Genomic DNA, 20,968 nt, shown 5'->3' on the forward strand with positions numbered 1-20,968 from the left:
CGCAGCAACATGGATGGAGCTGGAAGGGATCATGCTCAGCGAATTAAGCCAGAAAGAAAAATACCGGATGGTCTCACTCATAGCAGGAATCTAGAAAACTTAAATAAGGGACCAGGAAAAAGAATAACTATAAGAAAGAAAATACCAAATCAATGAACAACTATGAACCAGAGACACTCTATGGGTGGTGGGGGGGGCGGGGAAAGGAGGGCTTGGGGTCAAAATAAGGGGGTTGTAATTGTATGGGGAATATAAAAATAAAATTTAAAGAAAAAAGAAAAAAAACATTATATAGGTTTCAGATTACAGTATTTTAAGAAAAATCTGAATATGCTACGTTCAATTAGCCTCCGAAGTCTAGTTTTCATCCTTCGTCATCCAATTGATCCCTACTATCTGATTTACCCGCATATCCCTGACACTGTTTTTAAGATAGCCACACACACCTTTTTTGGTGGGAACAAATAAAATCAAGTTACTGTTCACCTTGGATAATCAACTAAGGAAATCATGAAAAGCTACAATTTAAAAACAAAAATAGATACAGTTTGACATTTGGCAGAGTGAACTGCAAAACAGCAGACATGGAAATGATGTAGCATAAGTGTAAGATCAAAAGGAGACATGCAGAAATAAATGAGGGAGCTGGCAAACAAATTACTGAAGAGAATTAAAGGAAGGTTAGAAATATTAACTAATTTGGTTAAAATCAACTGTGTACTGTGTCAAACTTCTTTCTGCACCAGAGCATTAGCCAGTGCTGCAGTCTGCCAGCCTGGGCATTTATCAGCAGTGAAGATCTGATCCCACATTGTGATTTCCTAAATTTACATGAACAGTAATGCCTCTGGCATCACAGCCTGTGTTATAGTACATAAACTGGTTTCTACTGAAAGTTCACTCATGCTGCTAAAATGTTTTAAGTACTAAAAAGAACAGAAAATTAAACAAATCCATAAAAATTAAACACTAACTACCAAGCAAAAACCCAATGTGGGCTTCCTCCTCCTGGTGCCCTCTCGCTGCATTATGAACCTGTAGGACACCGGGACATAATGGACATCCCATGGAGGGAACAGAGCCAAGGCAATCAGAAGCTGTTGCACTCCTTAAATGTCTTTCCACATTGCTACAGCGTTTTTGCAGCCCACGATAGCTCAGACCCCGCAGAGAATACATAGGTAGCTCTTTTTAATACTGTGGCAGCTTCTGATTTGCTGAACAAAGTCTAAAGTGAATGCTTCTCTGAGCCCATTACAAATAGCTCAGAGTCAGAACAAGAAGCTTGAGAGCAGAAATCCTTCAACAATACCATTTTGTTATATATTTTTCCCAACTATAAAAGCAATGCACACTCAGCACTCAGCTTTGAGTATTAAATGCCTCAGCATTCATTTGAAGGATGAGGATTCCTGGGGCTGCAGAGGGCCACATCTGAACCCAGTTTCCTGGGTCCACTCAGTCACCCTAGCGGTTCCATAAAGCACCCTTCTGGCTCTTTCTGAAGTTTCCTACAGAATGGAGGAAAAAACCTAGTGTACAAACTATTTGTATACTAGATTTTTTTCCCCCTGAAGCAATTAATGAAAGATGAGTCAGAGAATGAGAAAAATCCTTTGAGAACATCTAAGTTTTGAGCTGTGGCATAAGATGACCACAAACTCTTTGACATACTTCTGTGGCAAGGTAGGTCTCTCTATTCCTCTCCTAGAGTCTGGGCAGGCTACGAGGTGCCTTGACCACAGCATATGGAGAAGTGATGCCGTGCCTCCTAGGCCTGGTCTCAAGAGCTATTACCTCCATCTCCCATCTCTTGGAAGCCCTGCTCTTAGAATGCTCGCTCTGGGAAAAGCTGCAAATCAGGTAAGAAATGCAACTGCCTTCCAGGGTTCCCAATCCACACAAAAGCTAGGAAAACAGCTTGGGGTCATATCATCAAGCAGGCGGGGAGCCACACATGAGCCACGTGAGGTCAGAGTGGAAGAACGGACGGCTTGAGAGGAAATGCCTGAAAGCTCATGGGCAGAGGTTGGAGTGGTGAAGGAATGAAAAGAAGATATAAAGAAGGCAACAATCTTCCCTCTATTCAATCTTTAACCAAAAAAAAAAAAACAAACCCAACTTATACATAAATATAAAGTAGTTTCAGTAGAAAGGAGTGAAAAAATGTTAAATCTAATTAAGCCAATAGAGAAGACATGCATACAACTCAAGTGTCCATCAATGGATGATGAACAGATAAAGAAAATGTGATTTTGGGCATCCCTAGTGGCTCAGAGGTTAAAGACACAGTACTACAAAGCTTCATCAGCCACTGCAGCATGAGTTCGATTCCTAGCCACCCAGGGAGTAACCCACATGGCGCAGCAGACCTCTCCTGTCATGCCCGCTGCTCCTCTCATCAGAGCATTTCAACAGATCTGCCTGCTCTGCTCCCTACTCTCTCTGGTGAATCCTCTCACCCCCCTCACCTCTGGTCTACAACCCAGTTCTTGTATGCATAAATAAATAAATCTTAGGGAAAAAAAGACAAGAAAATGTGATTTTATACACACACATATCTCTGTATATGTATATGTTTATCTATTTAAATATAGTGAAAAATTATTGTCACAAAAAAGGAAATTCTATCATTTTCAAAAAAAACATGCATTGATATTGAGAGCATTATGCTAAGTGAAATTTATTTATTATCAGTGGCAGAGGGGAGAGATTAAGCAAAATGAGTAAAGGTTGTCTAAAGATTAAAATGTCCCGTTTGTAATACTGAACTAAGCCGGTGCCTTCATAGAGAGTGAAGGATGTTGTTTCTGCTGTTTTCTGATATTTATGGCAAAGCTTCCCAGAATTCTAAATTCAAGTAAAAATTTGGTAGTCTGTCATATGGTTGATAGTAGGAAATTTTGTAGAACCTCCTGAGACATGCCACAAGATTTCTCCCTTTCCTCTTGGGAAAGGCAGCAGATGAATTTGTCCTACTTGGCTGGTTACCTAGTAAAGTAAAGCTAGAGGGAAGCATTGTCACTTGGGAAAAGGGTAACACTTTGACATGTACAGAAATGTTCCCACTGATTTTCTAAGACATGTATACAAACTCTCCATACCTGATATGTATGTAAATTGCCAATGGTGATTGTTGCCTTGCAATATTGTATAGCACAGAAATTGTTTCTGGAGAAAAAAAAGGGAGAAAAGGCCTCAACAGATTCCTACTGATGGAACTGCTGAGAGTAAAAATTTGCTACAAAGAACTGAATAGACCTGGAAATTGATTTTTACTAAGTTTTCTTTGACATAATACTGGCCATTTTTTTTTGCATTTTGTTCTGAATTCATAAAGTTTTCTTGTTTTGAGTGACCAGATCTGCAGCAATGTTGTATTGTTTTTTCCAGGAAAGCTAACTTGTGTTCACATATTCTCTCCCCTTGATACCAACACAGCATGAAAATAGTGGTAGTTTTTTTTTTACTACTTATCTCAGAGTCTATTTTTGCATAACTTCCATAGTGACTTTGTCTGCTTAAACTAGAACAATTGGACATGAGTGTCATTGTGTGGCTTTGAATGGAATCTTCCAGGAAGTTGAAACAAAGCTGAACCAAGAAGAGGAGAACCTGTTGCTTTGTCGGTAGGTCCCAAAGACCTCCAAGGGAGGTGAGGAAGCTGCCTCCATGGGCAGGACTGGACAACCCAGAAAAAGAAAAAGCCCTGGTACCCTTGAGAAGAGGAAGCCCAGGTGTAGTCTGATGAGACCAACTTTGTTCATGAAGCCTACATGAACCAGATGTCAAGAGTTCACTCTGATCCTTTATGGAGTATTCCAACAAAGCCAGCTAAAATTGCTGTTTAGTTAGTCTGCCCTGTGATTTTATGCAATAATAGATAATATGGTTTAAAAGTAGATTTGGTTTGCAAACTTTTGCTACACTGTTGAAACAATTTGGGATCAAGGTTGAGAGAACCTGTTTTTGCGTAAGTTGAATCAATTTTAATATTTTTCCTGTGAATTGATATCTTTGCTGTTTTGTTTTGGCTAATGCCTCCTGATGGTTTTTTTGTTTTTTGTTTTTTTTTTTGCTTGGACTGATAAACAACTTCCCAGGAATAGAGGACTTTTGCTTTCCACAATGGACAATACCTGGAGAGACTGGTTTGCTTTCCAATGGAACCCTGAGAAAAATTTTCATCTGAGACTGTACCCCAGCATCCATACATTTGATCTTCAACACCATGGAAATGGTGGCAAAAAGTCAAAGGAGGGAATTGTTAGGGGGAAAAGATGTCCTGAGCTAATTCCATACAGGCTTTGTGGATGCCTGCCCCCATTCCATCAAGACACGGGGAACTACAAATTCCAGAATTCCCAAAGGGAAGTTGCAAGGACCTAAGTGCAGAGTTAAGTAGCCATTTTCTCTGTTTGTAAATAAAAGCTAGCCATGTTAGTGGGGTCAGGCACACTGGCTCCTGCTCTTGGCCAGGCAGGTTTGGTCTCGGCAGGTCATTTGGGATTCCAGGTCGGCAGAACAGGTAGGACACATTTAAGAATTTATCTCCTGGGGCCTCCCTGGTGGCGCAGCGGTTGAGCGCTGGGTTGCTAGGCTGTCCACAGCCTCTGCGGCGCCAGTTCAATCACCAGCTGCTCCCCGGCCTCCGGAGGAGGGTCCCACATGGCGCGCAGACCCCTCCTGCCACCCGCTGCTCCCCTCAGCAGTGTACCTCGGTCCTTCTGCTGCTCTGCTCCCTGCTCTTGCTCTGGTGAATTCTCTCACCCTCCAACGCTTCTGACTGTACCCAGTGCTTGTATAAATAAATAAATAAATAAATAAATAAATCTTTTATTTCTTTTTTTATAATAAATTTTATTTTTATATTCCCCATACAATTGCAACCACCTTATTTTGACCCCAAACCCTCCCCTCCCACCCCTTACCCCCAAAAAAGTGTCTCTGGTTCATAGTTTTTTGTTGATTTTGATTTTCACTTTCTTATAGTTATTCATTTTCCTGGTCCCTTATTTAAATTTTCTAGATTCCTGCTATGAGTGAGACCATCCGATATTTTTCTTTTTCTTTCTGGCTTATTTCACTGAGCATGATCCCTTCCAGCACCATCCATGTTGCTGCAAATTGCATGTGTTTAACTTTTTTGAATGCTGAGTAATATTCCATGGTATATATGTACCATATCTTCTTGATCCAATCATCTATTTTTGGGCATTTGGGCTGTTTCCAAAGCTTAGCTATAAATAGTGATGCTATAAACATAGGGGTGCAGGTGTTCTTTGGAATTGATGTTTCTGTGTCCTTTGGGTAAATACCTAGGAGTGGAATTGCTGGATCATATGGAAGCTCTATGTTTAGTAGGTCCAGAAATCTCCACACAGCTCTCCATAGTGGTTGGACCAGTTTGCACTCCCACCAACAGTGCAGGAGAGTTCCTTTTTCTCCACACCCTCGCCAACATTTGTTGTGCTAGTTTTTTAATATGTGTCATTCTCACTGGTGTAAAATGGTATCTCATGGTTGTTTTGATTTGCATTTCCCTGATTACAAGTGATGTTGAACATTTTTTCATATGCCTGTTGGCCATTTGCATTTCCTCTTCAGAGAAGTTTCTTTTTAGCTCTTCTGCCCATTTTTTCACTGGATTATTTTCTTTGTTGTTGTTGAATCTCATCAGCTCTTTGCAGATTTTTGTGATCAGTCCTTTATCATTAGTGTTGTGTGCAAATATGTTCTCCCAGTTGGTGGGGTTTCTCTTTGTTTTTGTTATTGTCTCTTTTGCTGTGCAGAAGCTCTTTAATTTGATGTAGTCCCAGCTGTTTATCTTTGCCTTCACTATCACTGCTTTGGGTGATGTGTCTGTAAAGATGTCTTTGATGTGAATATCACGTAGTGTTTCGCCTATATTTCCTTCTATGTATTTTATGGTTTCAGGTCTTATGTCTAGTTCTTTAATCCATTTTGAGTTGTTTTTTGTGCATGGTGTGAGGTAGTAGTCAAGCTTCATTCTTTTGCATGTAGTGACCCAGTTTTCCCAGCACCATTTATTGAACAAACTTTCTTTGCTCCAATGCATATTCTTTGCTCCTTTGTCAAAGATGAGTTGACCATAAATCTGTGGGTTTATTTCTGGATTTTCTATTCGAATCCATTGGTCGGTATGTCTTTTCTTGTTCCAGTACCATGTAGTTTTGATGATTATGGCTTTGTAGTATAGTTTGAAGTCTGGAAGTGTGATGCCTCCATTCCCTTCTTTTTTTTTCAGGAGAGCTTTGGCTATTCGGGGTTTTTGGTGATTCCATATGAATTTCATCAATAATTGTTCTATTTCTTTGAAGAATGACATTGAAAGTTTGATTGGAATAGCATTGAATCTGTATGTTGCTTTTGGTAGGATGGCCATTTTAATAATGTTTATTCTTCCAATCCATGAGCAGGGGATGTCTTTCCAGTTCTTTGTGTCTTCTTCTATTTCTTTTAACAGTGTTTTATAGTTTTCTTTGTATAGGTCCTTTACCTCTTTTGTTAGATTTATTCCCAAATATTTGATTTTTTTTGTTTCGATAATAAAAGGGATTTTTTTTTTATTTCTTCTTCTTCAGATTTATTGTTTGTGTATAGGAAGGCTACTGACTTTTGCGTGTTGATTTTGTATCCTGCCACTTGACTGAACTGATTGATGAGTTGAATTAGTTTTTCTGTGGAGTTTTTGGGGTTCTCTATGTATATCATCATATCATCTGAAAATAGTGATAGTTTGACTTCTTCTTTTCCTATTTGGATTCCTTGTATGTCTTTCTCTTTTCTTATTGCTCTGGCTAGGACTTCCAGTATTATATTGAAAAGCAGTGGTGAGAATGGACATCCTTGTCTTGTTCCAGATCTTAATGGGAATGCTTTCAGCTTTTCACCACTGAGAATGATACTGGCTGTTGGCTTGTCATATATGGCCTTTATGATGTTGAGGTATGTTCCTTGTATCCCAAGAATGTCAAGGGCTTTTATCATGAATGGGTGTTGCACTTTGTTGAAAGCTTTCTCAGCATCGATTGATATTATCATATGGTTTTTATATTTCTTTTTGTTGATGTGTTGGATAACGTTGATTAATTTTCGGATGTTGAACCATCCTTGTGTCCCTGGAATGAATCCTACTTGGTCGTGGTGAATTATCTTATGGATACATTGTTGGATTCTGATAGCTAAAATTTTATTGAGGATTTTTGCATCAGTGTTCATTAGCAAGATTGGCCTGTAGTTTTCCTTTTTTGTGTTGTCCTTGTTCGGTTTTGGTATTAGTGTAATGTTGACTTCATAGAACGTGTTTGGTATTGTCCCTTCCTTCTCAATTTTTTGGAAGAGTTTGTGAAGGACAGGCACTAATTCGTCTCTGAATCTTTGGTAGAATTCATTTGTAAATCCATCAGGTCCTGGGCTTTTGTTTTTGGGAAGGTTTTTGATTACCATTTCAATTTCGCTGCTTGTAACTGGTCTGTTTAGGTGTTCTATTTCTTCTTTATCTAGCTTTGGGTGATTGTAGAGTTGTAGGAATTTGTCCATCTCCTCTAGATTGTTGAACTTGTTTCCATATAACTGTTCATAGTAGTTACTGATTATTCTTTTGATTTCTGCTGTGTCCGTTGTGATTTCTCCTCTTTCATTTATGATCCTGTTTATTTGTGCTTTCTCCCTTTTTTCCTTTGTGAGCCTGGCTAGGGGTTTGTCTATTTTATTGATTTTTTCAAAGAACCAGCTCTTGGTTTCATTGATCTTTTGGATTGTTTTTTAGTTTCAATTTCATTTATTTCTGCTTTGGTTTTTATTATTGCTTTTCTTCTACTGGTTTTGGGGTTTTTTTGTTGTTCTTTTTCTAGTTCTTTGAGCTTCGAGATTAGGTTGTTTCTTTGAGTTCTTTCTTGTTTCTTGATGTGAGCTTCTATTGCTATATATTTTCCTCTTATTACTGCTTTTGCTGCATCCCATACATTTAGGATATTGGTGTCCTCCTTGTCATTCAATTCAAAGAATTTTTTAATTTCTTCTCTGATCTCATTAGTCCAGTGGTCTTCCAGTAGTGTGGTTTTTAATCTCCATGAGGTAGGAGGGTTCCTTGCCTTCTTTTTATGGTTTATTTCTAGTTTGATGCCTTCATGGTCAGAAAAGATGGTTGGTATGATTTCAATCTTGGTGTATCTGTTGATGTTTGTCTTGTGCCCCAGTATGTGATCGATCCTGGAGAATGATCCGTGTCCGTGTGTGCTTGAGAAAAATGTGTACTCCGTTTTTTGGGGGTTTAGTGTTCTATAGATGTCTATTAAGCCCAAATGCTCTAGGTCCTTATTTAGAGCTTTAGTTTCTTTACTTATTTTTTGTCTTGTTGATCTATCCATTGTTGATAGTGGTGTGTTGAAGTCTCCCACTACGTATGTGTTTTCTCTGATGTCTGTTTTCAGAGATGACAACAGTTGTCTGATATATTTTGGTGCTCCTTCGTTTGGTGAGTGTATGTTAATGAGTGTTATTTCTTCTTGAAGTATTGTCCCCTTGATCATAATGTAGTGACCATTGGGGTCTCTTTTTATCTTTTTGAGTTTGAAATCTGTTTTATCTGATATAAGTATAGCTGTTCCTGCTTTCTTTTTTGGTCCATTTGATTGTACGATTGTTTTCCATCCTTTAACTTTGAGTCTATTTTTATCTTCTGTAGCTAAATGTGTTTCCTGGAGACAGCAAAAGGTTGGGTTTTGTTTCTTAATCCAGGCTGCACTCTGTGTCTTAATAAATAAATAAATCTTTAAAAGAACTTTAAAAAAAAATTTATCTCCCTCTTTTCTCCCTGAGTTGTACATTTCCTCATTCCCTTTCCCTTGTAAATAAACCTTTTTTCAACCTTTAAAAAATAAAAATAAATAAAAAATAAAGTCTAGTAATAAGATTCATAAGTTCTGGGGATGTAACATATAAAATGATGACTATAGTTAATTTTAACATACTATATCATATACATGAATGTTGCTAGAAAAGTGGATCTTAAAAGTTCTGATCACAAGGAAAAAACTGAAACTATATTGGAAATTCACTGAACTTATTGTGGCAATCATTTCACAATACATATATCAAAACCTCATGTTCTACAACCAAGACAAGTAGAGTGTTGTATATCAATTACATTGCAATAAAACTGGAAAAAAAAAAAAAAACCTTAGTTTGAAAGTTGCTAAAGTGCCCCTGAAAATCCTAAATATATTTAGCGGTTAGTTTGCATGCCATCATAACCTTCAGCTCAGAGTGGGCTTTCCATATTGGAGCTAGAAGCCAAATTCTCAAAATTAAGAAAAAGACAGCAAACATATAACCTGTATTTTTATTTCATGAAGCTTAAAGAAGATAAAATGTAAAACAAACAAGTAATACACCATTGATATCTGAAATTCCAAGGAGTTTAAATAAATTTTGATTAAAATTCTTTGCACAAATTCATGTCAATTTTTCATTAAAATGATCAGACATATTACCTCCCAATAAGCTTAAATTCTGATCCATTATAAAACCATATTATTTACACTTCAGGCACTTCATATAATCACCTGGATAAAATACATATCATTTCAAAAAGTAAAAGGTGTTTTTAGGAACACAAAATACCAAATAATACATAAAACACTCCTCTTTAAAGACTTAGATAAAAGTTTTGTTTTCATTGAAGAACTCCTTAACAGTCATCAGAGTTCCCCCACTTTAGATTGTCTTCACTGATGCTTTTATGATATTCGTAGTGCTCTCCTTTCAAAAAACTTCAGTGCATTTTAAAATTCATCTGAGACTACTCAGAAACAAGATGATTCCACAGACATCAAGCAGAGAACACAAAGCTGGCAGCATTTAATCCCTGGCTCAACAAAAGAAAAATAATTATCCAGAGGCGTTCACTTAATTACTAATTCTGGGAAGAAATGTTTGCAGCAAAGCCATGTCGAAGGATCCCAGTGGACACAGGGTGGGAAAAATACTAGAGACATCCATGACTGGACTTATAAATTGAGTTCTAAACTTGGATATTTCCAAGAGAGGCAAATATTAATATATTCTTTTCTACCAGGACACAAGTATAGAGTGGGACTTGATTTAAGGCAGGAGTGTCCTGATCATGTTGAATCCATTTGTCCTTATTCAAATGATTACTTTACACAAGAAAGATAATTAAAATGAAAGGAAATGCCAAAGAGGGGTAGAAATATCACTCATCTAATTTGAGCAAATCTGATGAATTGACAATCCTCAATGTAGAGCTTTATTCCAAAACTCCAAAAACTTTACTTAAGGTTGAAAATGGATCCAATAAACATGGGGTCTAGGTTTGTTAAATCTAAAGGCAGTTTAAGTACAGAAACACTAAAGAGTTAACTATAAACAACATTAGGGGTAAGATGGCACCAAAAGAAATTGTAGGTAGGTGGGCCTCCCTAGTGGTGCAAGGGGTTAAGACACAACCTATGAAGCTATCCGCAGCCACTGCAGCACAAGTTCGATCCCCGGCCAGGGAGATACCCACATGGTGCAGCAGACCTCCCCTGTCTCGCTCACTGCTCCCCTCAGCAGTGTTATTTCTGTACATCTACCTGTTCTGTTCCCCACTCTGTCTCTGGTAATCCTCTCACCCCCACACCTCTGGCCTGTACCCCAGTTCTTATATGCATAAACAAATAAATCTTTAAAAAAAAAAAAAGAGGGCCTCCCCTGGTGGCACAGCTGTTGAGCACTGGGCTGCAAAGCTGCCAGCAGCCTCTGTAGCTCTGGTTCGATTCCCAGCTGCCGGCGAGGGTCCCACAAGGCGCGCAGACCTCTCCTGCCATGCCCGCTGCTCCCCTCAGCAGTGTGTTTCGGTCCATCTGCCTGTTCTGTTCCCCGCTCTGGCTCTGGTGAATTCTCTCACCCTCCTGCGCTTCTAACTGTACCCAGTGCTTGTATAAATAAATAAATCTTTAAAAAAAAAAAAAAAGAAAGAAAGAAAGAAAGAAATTGTAGGTAGCTATTAAATGTCTCTTACTTAGAAATGTCCCACCCTGAGACGCATGTCCAAAGGAGGCTGAATATTCTTTGCTAGTTACTTTGAAGTAAAAAGCAAAACACAAGAGTACTGAACGCAATTTAACATGAGAAACATGAAAACAGACTAGAAATGAATGGCCCTCTTAAAAAGATTCAAAATTTCAGATATATATATAATCCACCTACAAACCAGGACCAACATTCTAGGACATTTTCTAGACTAAATCTTAGTCAATCAAACTAGGTTGGCATTCCGGACAACAAGCAGCTAAGCAAAGACCTAAACCTACATGCCTGAGGTGCAAGTCACTAAGTATACATAGCTACGGGACATTTGAATATGGCACAACTGAGATGTTTAGATGACTTTAGTATTTAATAAAGGGAAATAAGGGATCAGGGGAAAGAAATAATAACAACAACAAATTAACAGGCAACTATAAATCAGAGATTCTGCAGGAGAGGATGAGGGAGAGGGACCAAAACAGGGGTGGGGAAGAGCACAGGGGACCATGGTGATGGCGCATGGGTGAATTGGTAGTGGGAATTCTTTGGGGAATACACCCGAGAGGAGAAAGCAAACAATGTACAAAAATGAACAGTGATGTAAAATATATATAAATAAATAAATTATAATAAAAATAAAAAGGAAGGTAAATTATCTCATTAATAATTTTATTTTGATTACATGGAAAAACCCTAATATTTTAGATGTATAAATAAAATATACTTTTAAAATTAATTTCACTTTTTTTATTTTAATATCCTACAAGAAATTTAAGTTAGCATTTGGGTCATATTTGTGGCTCAGATTTACTTCTCTGCCAGATAAGGTAAGCTACCAAAAAACCCACACCATTATCTCAAAAACACTTCTGGGTTGCTAAACATTTTCAAATGTGAATAGAAGAATGAAGAATAAATGGTATCGGGGCATTCAGAGGGCATGTATTACAGCAGCAGCAACCATTTGCCCTCTTAAGTAGTAAGCATAAACAACAACCTTTCTAGAAAAAGAGATGCTACAACTGCTCCCCATTCCCCAGAGACCCCCCTGCAGGGCAGGTTTGATCTGCCTACCTTTGATGAGCTCTGGCCTGTAAGTCTTGCGCATCTGCTCCAGGAAGCTGTTGTAGAAGCTCTCTGCCTGCTCCGTGGGCATCGCCAAGTGGAAGTCGGGCTTGTTCCCCTTCAGGATGCACTGAAGGGTGAACTGGCTGATGCACAACACCTCATATTGTTTGTCCATCACACTCTTTGACCAGTGTTTCCCACTCTCATCTTCAAACACTCGCAGGTTTAAAATCTTCCGGACCCTAAGGTGAAAGGCAGCAGTGAGAGCTAGCTGAGGAAACACAAGCCCTACACACTCCATGTTGCAGCACACCAGCATCTGCCAAATTAAGGTAATGATACTGACTACTGTTTAGAGGGCAATTTGGTAACCCACTCAACACCTCAGTTTCCTCATCTATAATGTGGGGTAGTATTATTTTGGGATTTCCTTTTTTTTTTTTTGCCAATCCCTCCAATTATTGGACTTATTTTCAACCTTAAGCAATGAAAGGTATCACATGTTTTTGGAGCTCTAGAGCAGAGCTTCACATTGTGGATAGATACAAGTTGATGGATATGTCAAGATACAGGTCAAATTTTAACTTTTTATGGAATAATTCAATTTTATACAGGAATAAATACCCCATTTTATACCTTTTCTTGGAGCTATTCAAAATGAACAATTCAGCAAATATTCTGGAGAAAACTCATGGTCAATGTAAACATACAAAAAGGCCTGGGAAAGACACAATGACATTATGAATTGACAACTATGTCACATGCTCCTTAAGCCCCAGAGAGGTGTTCCCTCTACATGTGGATGACAAAGGATGACATATGGATATAGCCTTGGCAAGGAAGAGGACCAGATAACAGTTACAGTGTCAGGTTTGAGAAGAATTTCAAAGAACTCCTCCATGAAAGTTAAAATCTACCATTTGAAAGCACATTCTTGTATGATGTTGAAGACATTATGCATACTAATTCGCTGATTCTTTTTTTTTTTAAAGATTGATTGATTGATTTATACAAGCACTGGGTATAGTCAGAAGCGCAGGAGGGTGAGAGAATTCACCAGAGCCAGAGCGGGGAACAGAACAGGCAGATGGACCGAAACACACTGCTGAGGGGAGCAGCAGGCCGCAGAAGAGGTCTGCGCGCCAAGCGGGACCCTCACCCAGAGGCCAGGGATCGAACCGGCACTGCAGAGGCTGCGGGCAGCTTCGCAACCCAGTGCTCAACCGCTGCGCCACCAGGGAGGCCCAAATTCACTGATTCTTCATATGGGTACCTTCTGTAGTGGGTACTGTTCATTACCACATCTCCACAACCAAAGTCTGTCTTGAGTTACTCTTAACCACCAAGTTAAGTATTTATCTTTCTAGTATGTCAAATTCCTAAAGAGATTCAGACCCAGAATCCAGTTTTTACCACTAGACCACTCCACTGACACTGAGTGTCCAACAATTAAAACACCAAAATCATTGACGAGGTACTGAATTGTCCTATCAGTCATCAACACCTTAGCAGGAATTAGGTTCCAAGCCTGATTTTCAACCTAATACAAAAGGAACGACTGAGTGGGGTTATACCCATGCTCTAGGCACCAAGGGGCAAAATAAACAGATCCAAGCATCTGAAGTAAATGTGCCAAGTGGTACTAGAGGAGGGTGAGTAGAAGGAGGCAGCATCTGCCTGTACTAGGAGAATCAAGTCAGGCAATGACAAATCCCTCCCTACCTTAAAATAAATACCAACTTCCAAGTCAGGTGGTCTAGCCTAGATTCTAATTCAGATTCAGGGTTTAACTAAGCGTGTATATGTGTGACCTTAGGCATATAATTTTACTTTTCTGAGCATAATATCCCTATGTATACAATGAGCTACAGGGCATTCTAAAAATATATAAATTGTGCCCAGCGGCCATATTGCTCAAACTGAAAAATGGAATCATTCACAAGAAAAGAGGCTCAGTTTTATATTAAGAGGATGGTTTATGGCTATAGTAGCAAATAGGGATGGAAGCTTAAGTTGGACCCCACTCTGCTGCTGACTTAGTGAGCAATGTTTGACAAAATCTCTTCCTCAGTATCCTCATGTGAAGCAGGGGGATAACCATACTACATTGACTAGGGCATAAATATAGACAAAAAGTATGGAAGATCCCAGGATGGGTGGGTGGTGGGTGGATGAATGGATGAATGATATAAAACCACCATGTATCTGATTCAAATAGCAATGACTTACAAATTCACAACTTACATGTGCTCCAGTTCCTTCTGTGTATCTTCCAGAGAAATACCCAGTAACACACAGAGGCCCCGTCCAATAGCACTTATCTGCTCTCCTCCAACTAAACAGAGAAAAAGATACCATGAAGCACTTTCAATAAACCATAGGAATGTTTAAGTAATACATATATTTCCTATAACTTCTTTGGCAAAGTTGGTAGGTGTTCGAACTTGAAAGGGGTTACATAAATGCAGAAAGACAATCATAATTCACGTTCATTCGGATTTCTTTTCTGGAATAAATGATTTGTGACATGAAGAACCAGAAAGCAAGATTTTCAGGGCATATTTTCATCTGTGCTAGCTTGGATAAGAAACTCTGAAACCTTCTATGATGGAATATTTCCATCTGTAAAAACAGAATAATTTTCCTCCCCAAAGAATCCAGCTCAGTTATATTAATTCTCAGAAAGGAGATGTCTGCTTTTCTCAGAAAAATGTGGTAATACAATATACAGACAGAACAAAATGGAAAATATTTATGTCATAAAAGCAAAGAAATAATTTTTCTACTTAGCGCAGAGAACATAAATAAAATATACACAAAACCACCGTTTATACATTTATGAACTGAGCTTCAGGTCAGCAAACTTCTTCCATTTCCTAGTTTGCCACTAAAGTTTTGGTCTAACCCAATGATCTTCAAATCTTTTTGAATGCTGCAGTCACCCATTAAAAAGAAAACTCTGAACATATACACCCATTTCAAACATTTGTGTATGTATTATATTCAAATATGTTCTACTACCACCAGACAGTATCTCGATGCTGTTCTACTACCATGAGACAGTATATTAATGCTGGCACATACTTAGACTAAGATACATTATTACAATGGTGATTTAAATATATAGTTTAAAATTTGGGGCCAACATTTTGCCAAACCTCATTAGATTATTGATGTTTTGTTACTTAATCATGTAGTGTTCTAAGCAGAAGGATCTACTACGCCATTCTCTTGCTAGCTTCTGTTGGATAACAATACCCATAAACACAAACTATGCCAAGTCGTAACAACCTATAAGCTAAGTAAAAAGTAAGAAACTCGGACAATCCAAATGCCCAAAAATACATGACTGGATCAAGAAGATGTGGCATATATACACAATGGAATATTACTCAGCAATCAAAAAGATAAACTCATGCCATTTGCAGCAATGTGGATGGAGCTAGAAGGAATTATGCTCAGTGAAATAAGTCAGAAGGAAAAAGAAAAATATTGGATGGTTTCACTTATAGGAGGAATATAGGGGAACGAAATAAGACATCAGGGTAAAAAATAATAACAGTACAAAACACATCAAGCAAAAACAGAAAATTATAAATCAGAGACATCCTGCAGGGGAGGAGGAGGGAGAGGGACCAGAGGGAGGAGGGAGGAGCACAGGGGACTGAGGTGATGGTGCACAGGTGCATTGGTGAAGGAAACTCTATGGGGACTACACCTGAGGGGGTGGGGAGAAGCAAATATTGTTTAAAAATGAACAATGATGTAAAAAATAAATTAAAAAAATCCTTCTCCACCAACACTAAAAAAAAAAAAAACCCCGTCGTCTTTTAGGTGTCAAACAATGAATTACTTGACATTCAGATCCCAAAAGAGGCGAGTAAGGATGGTCGAGCAGTCTAATAAAGCACTGCATTCAGATCCCAGGAGTACCAGTACCAACCCATTCCTCAAATATTAATAAACCTAAATTTCTCTTATTTTTATATTTAAAGGAACAACTATTTTAACGTTTTCTTCTGTACTGCTTTCCTAACAAAGGACAATGAATGATTTACTGTCTTTTAAGCCGCTGACTAAAAAGCTGAAATAAATAAAATATATCCTAACATAGGTAATAAACAGGAGTTACTTGCTTGCTCTGCTGTAGAAAAAGCTTTGGCTAAATTTGTTCTTTAAATAAATCAATAGTTTCCTTATAATTTCATTTTTTTCTAATTTCCCCCAAAGTATGTTTTTAAAGCTTTAATAAAAATTTTTGAGCTACATCCATCATTAAAGTAATGCAAATACATTACAGAAATTTTGGAAAATATAATGGAGGGGGGGGGAATACCCAGGACAAGCACTTTAACATTTAATGATTTCCTTTGGACATTTTCTCTATTTCCAGGTTTTACTTCACATTTGTTTTCAAGTACTATAATAACATTGTACAGAAAATTTTGTGTTTGTCTTTTTCTTTAATATTGCATAAGAATTTTTCCATAAGTTCTTCCTAAACACCTTTTACTAGCTGCATCCTATTGAGTGGAACTACTAGGATTCCATCCAATGAACTGACTAGCCATCTCATTTAACTGGCTATACATGGTTTGTTTCCAAATTTTCACTTCAGTAAATAACACTACAGCGAGAATCTTTGTACACTTTGAAAATTTCTAAATAGAACTTACTTTTTTTTAAGATATATTTATTTATGCATACAAGAACTGGGGTACAGGCCAGAGGTGTGGTGGATGAGAGGATTCACCAGAAACAGAGTGGGGAGCAGAACAGGTGGATTGACTGAAATACACTGCTGAGGGGAGCAGCAGACGAGTTAGGAGAGGTCTGCTGCACCATATGGATTTCTCCCTGGCTGGAGATTGAACTCGTGCTGCAGTGGCCGTGGATAGCTTCATAGGTTGTGTCCTAACCCCTTGCGCCACCAGTGAGGCTCCAAAATAGACCTTACTTTTTTTTTTTTTTTTTTTTTTTTTTTGTTTTGTTTTTCTCCTGTTAATCACTTTTTTTTTTTTTTTTTTTTTTATAAATTTTATTGTTATATTCCCCATACAATTGCCGCCCCCCATTCTGACCCCAATCCCTCCCCTCCCGCCCCCGCCCCCCTAAAAGTGTCTCTGGTTCATAGTTTTTTGTTGATTTTGATTTTCACTTTCTTATAGTTTTTCATTTTCCTGGTCCATTATTTAAGTTTTCTAGATTCCTGCTATGAGTGAGACCATCCGGTATTTTTCTTTTTCTTTTTGGCTTATTTCGCTGAGCATGATCCCTTCCAGCGCCATCCATGTTGCAGCAAATTGCATGTGTTTATCTTTTTTGAATGCTGAGTAATATTCCATGGTATATATGTACCACATCTTCTTGATCCAGTCATCTATTTTTGGGCATTTGGGTTGTTTCCAAAGCAAAATAGACCTTACTTTTTAAGAGCAGTTTTAGAGTCACAGCAAAATTGAACAGAAGGTACAGAGATTTCTCATATACCTTCTCCCCCACAAATGTATAGCCCCTTCATTAGCAATATGCCAAAACAGTAATGCATTTGTTAAATTCATAACCTACACTGACACATCATTATGTGTCCATAGTTTAACTTAGGGTTCATTCTTGGTCTTGAACAGTCTGCAAATTTGGACAAATACATAATGACAAATACCCTCCGCTGTGGTATGATACAGAATATTTTCACTACCTGAATAATCCTTTGTGTTCTATTCATCCCCCTACAGCTTTGTCTGTAATTAGGATTACTTTCTTAGAGTAGATTCTCAAAAGAGAATCACTATTTGAAGTGATTCAAATCACTATTTGAAGAGTTTCAACACAACATTTGTTTTATTTTGTTTTGTTATGCCCATCCCACCCCAAATTTCAACATTTCTATAATGTACTATTATGTTATAGAAAACAAACTAACTCCAAAATTGTACATTTGAGTTTGCTCTTCTATTTTAGAGTAGTTTTGCCCTTCCTCCATGGAAAAGTAGAATAAATAAAAGGTTCAAAAGCATCTTTTCCTATAGATAAATGGATTGCCAAGAGAAAAACTTGAGAATCGTCATTTTAGACAAAAGATCATAGGACTAGAAGATCTAAAATATTTAGTCAATTTCTCCACGTATGAGTGGCAATACTCTTGACTGAGGTCCCTTCTTCAAGAATTCACAAACTCCCAAATTAACACATTCAAAACCAATCATTTTAGATCCTTCTCCCAACATTCTGATTCGATTCAGATTTTAGCAGCTGAAGCTGAGTGATGGGACATGATAGTTACTGTATTATTCCATCTGTGTAACCAAGTAAATGCTTGAAATGTTTCATAATAAAGCTTTTCAAATTAGATTATCACAATAAGCATGCTAAGGCATCAAAATGTGTCTGACCAATCTCATAAAGTGAAACTGCCTCTTAATAAAATGTGACTGCTAATAGTCTTCTCTGTCCCAACCATAAAATAGGAAGGGACATCTTAGAATCCCTGAAATAAAATGCCATTTGAGTACAGCCAACATTAATGAAGCAAACCACATTCTAAAGGAGTCAAAAAGTCTCTTTATAATTCAACTAGAAGTCCTAGCTAATTCAAAGCACTGAAAATCCCATTTTAATAACACAAATTTTTAACACCTTCCCACTATATTAACACTTTTTTTAAAGTGCAAGTTGGTTTGTTCTCATTGAAAGCAGCTAATATTAGTAGTAAACTAAACTCACTCGAACTCTACTCAGCAAATCTGACAATTCACATTTTCAATATTCTAGATCAGCAGGATAAAGAGTTCAAGAGAGGGCAGATCAAAACTTAAATTCTATAAAGTTTACTTGTTGGTAATGACCACCTTGAGCATTTTGCAAGATTCTCAAAACAGCAAAAAAAAAATTTTCATCAATGAGTTTTCCCAGTTTTAGTGAACTTAAATATTTACTGAAATGCTTAAAAAAAAAACACAAAAAACCTTTGTTTTTAAAATTCCATAAATCCCAGTGCTATTCTATTCTCTATCACAGAAGCACCATTTCCAAAGGGGCTACCAGAACAACTTAGAGGACATTATGCCGGGTTGAAAAGTAGGATCTCAGACCTAAATAATTGATTTTGCTGTTTGGTTGTTTCTTTAGGGGATTTTGTTGTTTTTAGATTTATACTTCTGTGGTCAAAAGAACACAAATTTGATGTAGAGTGGTTGCGAAAAACTGAAGAATAGGTTAGCTGGAATTATTTGAACTGAAATAATTTTTTTTTTTTGCTCCCCGCCAAAAAAGGAAGATTAGAAGACAATCTAATACTTGTCATTCAAATATTTACTTAATATCTTTATTATCTTGGCTTGAGTTTTTTGTAACATTAATCATTTGGACCACTATGTTCAAATTAGATTGGAGTGATGACTTGTGGCTTGGTTCACCAGAAACTGGTTAAAAAAAAAAAAATGAAGAAAGAAAAGGAAAAGAAATGCTTCACACTGAATTCTTCAGATTCTGACCAATCTGGGATGAGGAATCTGGGAACAACGTTCTGTGACAATGTAGTCAGCGACGGTCACGTGGTAGTCACAACTGTCAGAACTCATCCAAATCAACAACTCTTCACACTGTGCATTTTATTAGGCGTCAAGCTCCATAAAAATTAGGATATGTAAATATTGAGCAGTATGGAAGATTTAAAAAACAAAATCAGAAAGGGAGAGGTCCGACCCCTCTGGAAATGCTCCCTACACGTTGTATGTGCAACATTTCATTCAAAAATAGGCCACAGAACCATCCCAGGTTCTGCCACCCTCTACACTGGACAACGAAAATAATAATGATGATGATGATGATGATGATGATGATGATGATAATGGGCGCTGATCATGAACCCAAATCGGAGGTCCTGAAGCCAGGTGCTCGAGGGGGCCGTCCAACCACATGGATTGTGCTCTCTGGCCACAGCGGCGCCCCAAATCCCGCCGAGCGACTGGGATTACCCGAACCTCGCTCGCGCAAGGCCAGGGTGGCCCGGGGGATCACGCGCAGAGGCCCTTGCGGGGGCGGCCGGAGAAGGACCCGCGCGGGGTCGGGGGCGGCTCCTCCCGGGCCCGGCCCCGCCCGACTGACCTGTGACGCTGGCCCGGGTGACGCGCTGCACCACGGCCTTCATGGCGGCGGCAGGGGCGAGTTGGGCGGCGCCGCGCTCCTTCCGGCCTCGCGACTCCACGGGCGGCTCTGCGGCCGGCGCCCTCTGGGGGTGACACCAAGAAGTGCGCCGGGCCCACGGAGCCAACGCAGACGGCAACGGCCGGCCCACGTAGGCCACGCCCACCCACAGGTTGGTCCCACCCACGCCCGTCCCGCCCACCTGCGGCCTTACCTCCGTCCCACCCATCCAGGGATAGGCCCCGCCCCCATGGTACCCGCGGCCGCTAGGCCACGCCTGAACCCTTAGCGCCTCCAACCCCTTGCCCAGTCTTCACCCCTGCTTTGCACGGGTTTACGTGTATGTGAGACTGTAATTCTAATTTCCCCTCTATTACAAATACTAATATTTACCCCCCCCAGCAGAGCTGTTAGCAGATTTACATGAAATATACAAAATAAAGGTGCTTTAAAAGTTCATTGGATTGTGCAAATTTTATCCTGAAAAATTATTATCGCTGATAAAAAGAATTCCCTCTCCAGGTGTCTTTTCATAATCCTGTAATTGCATGGATAGTTGAAGACATGCTACCCCAAAATATGGCACCTTGGCATACTATTTTAAGCTGTAGTAATTTGAGAAAACTACATGTGAGGATCCTCACCACCCCAGGAACATAGTGATTTGTGAAGATAAAGGGACTCCAAGAAGAATCCC

General features: G+C 38.7%; 1 protein-coding gene across 1 annotated transcript in view; it reads right to left on the minus strand.

Moving 5' to 3' along the window:
- The window catches only part of DTD1 (D-aminoacyl-tRNA deacylase 1), a 171,987-nt gene extending 151,617 nt beyond the window's left edge, over positions 1-20,370 (minus strand). The window contains exons 1-3 of the mRNA XM_054696047.1: positions 20,233-20,370; positions 14,371-14,461; positions 12,133-12,368 (exon numbers count right to left, since the gene is read on the minus strand). Coding sequence (XP_054552022.1) covers positions 12,133-12,368; positions 14,371-14,461; positions 20,233-20,275 — 370 coding nt within the window. The 5' untranslated portion in view covers positions 20,276-20,370. The remainder of the gene's footprint in view (positions 1-12,132; positions 12,369-14,370; positions 14,462-20,232) is intronic.
- Positions 20,371-20,968: the final 598 nt, after the last annotated feature.

This window comes from Talpa occidentalis, unplaced genomic scaffold, assembly GCF_014898055.3.
Source record: "Talpa occidentalis isolate TD23 unplaced genomic scaffold, MPIMG_talOcc4v2.1 talOcc4.10, whole genome shotgun sequence".
NCBI classification, from domain to species: Eukaryota; Metazoa; Chordata; class Mammalia; order Eulipotyphla; family Talpidae; genus Talpa; species Talpa occidentalis.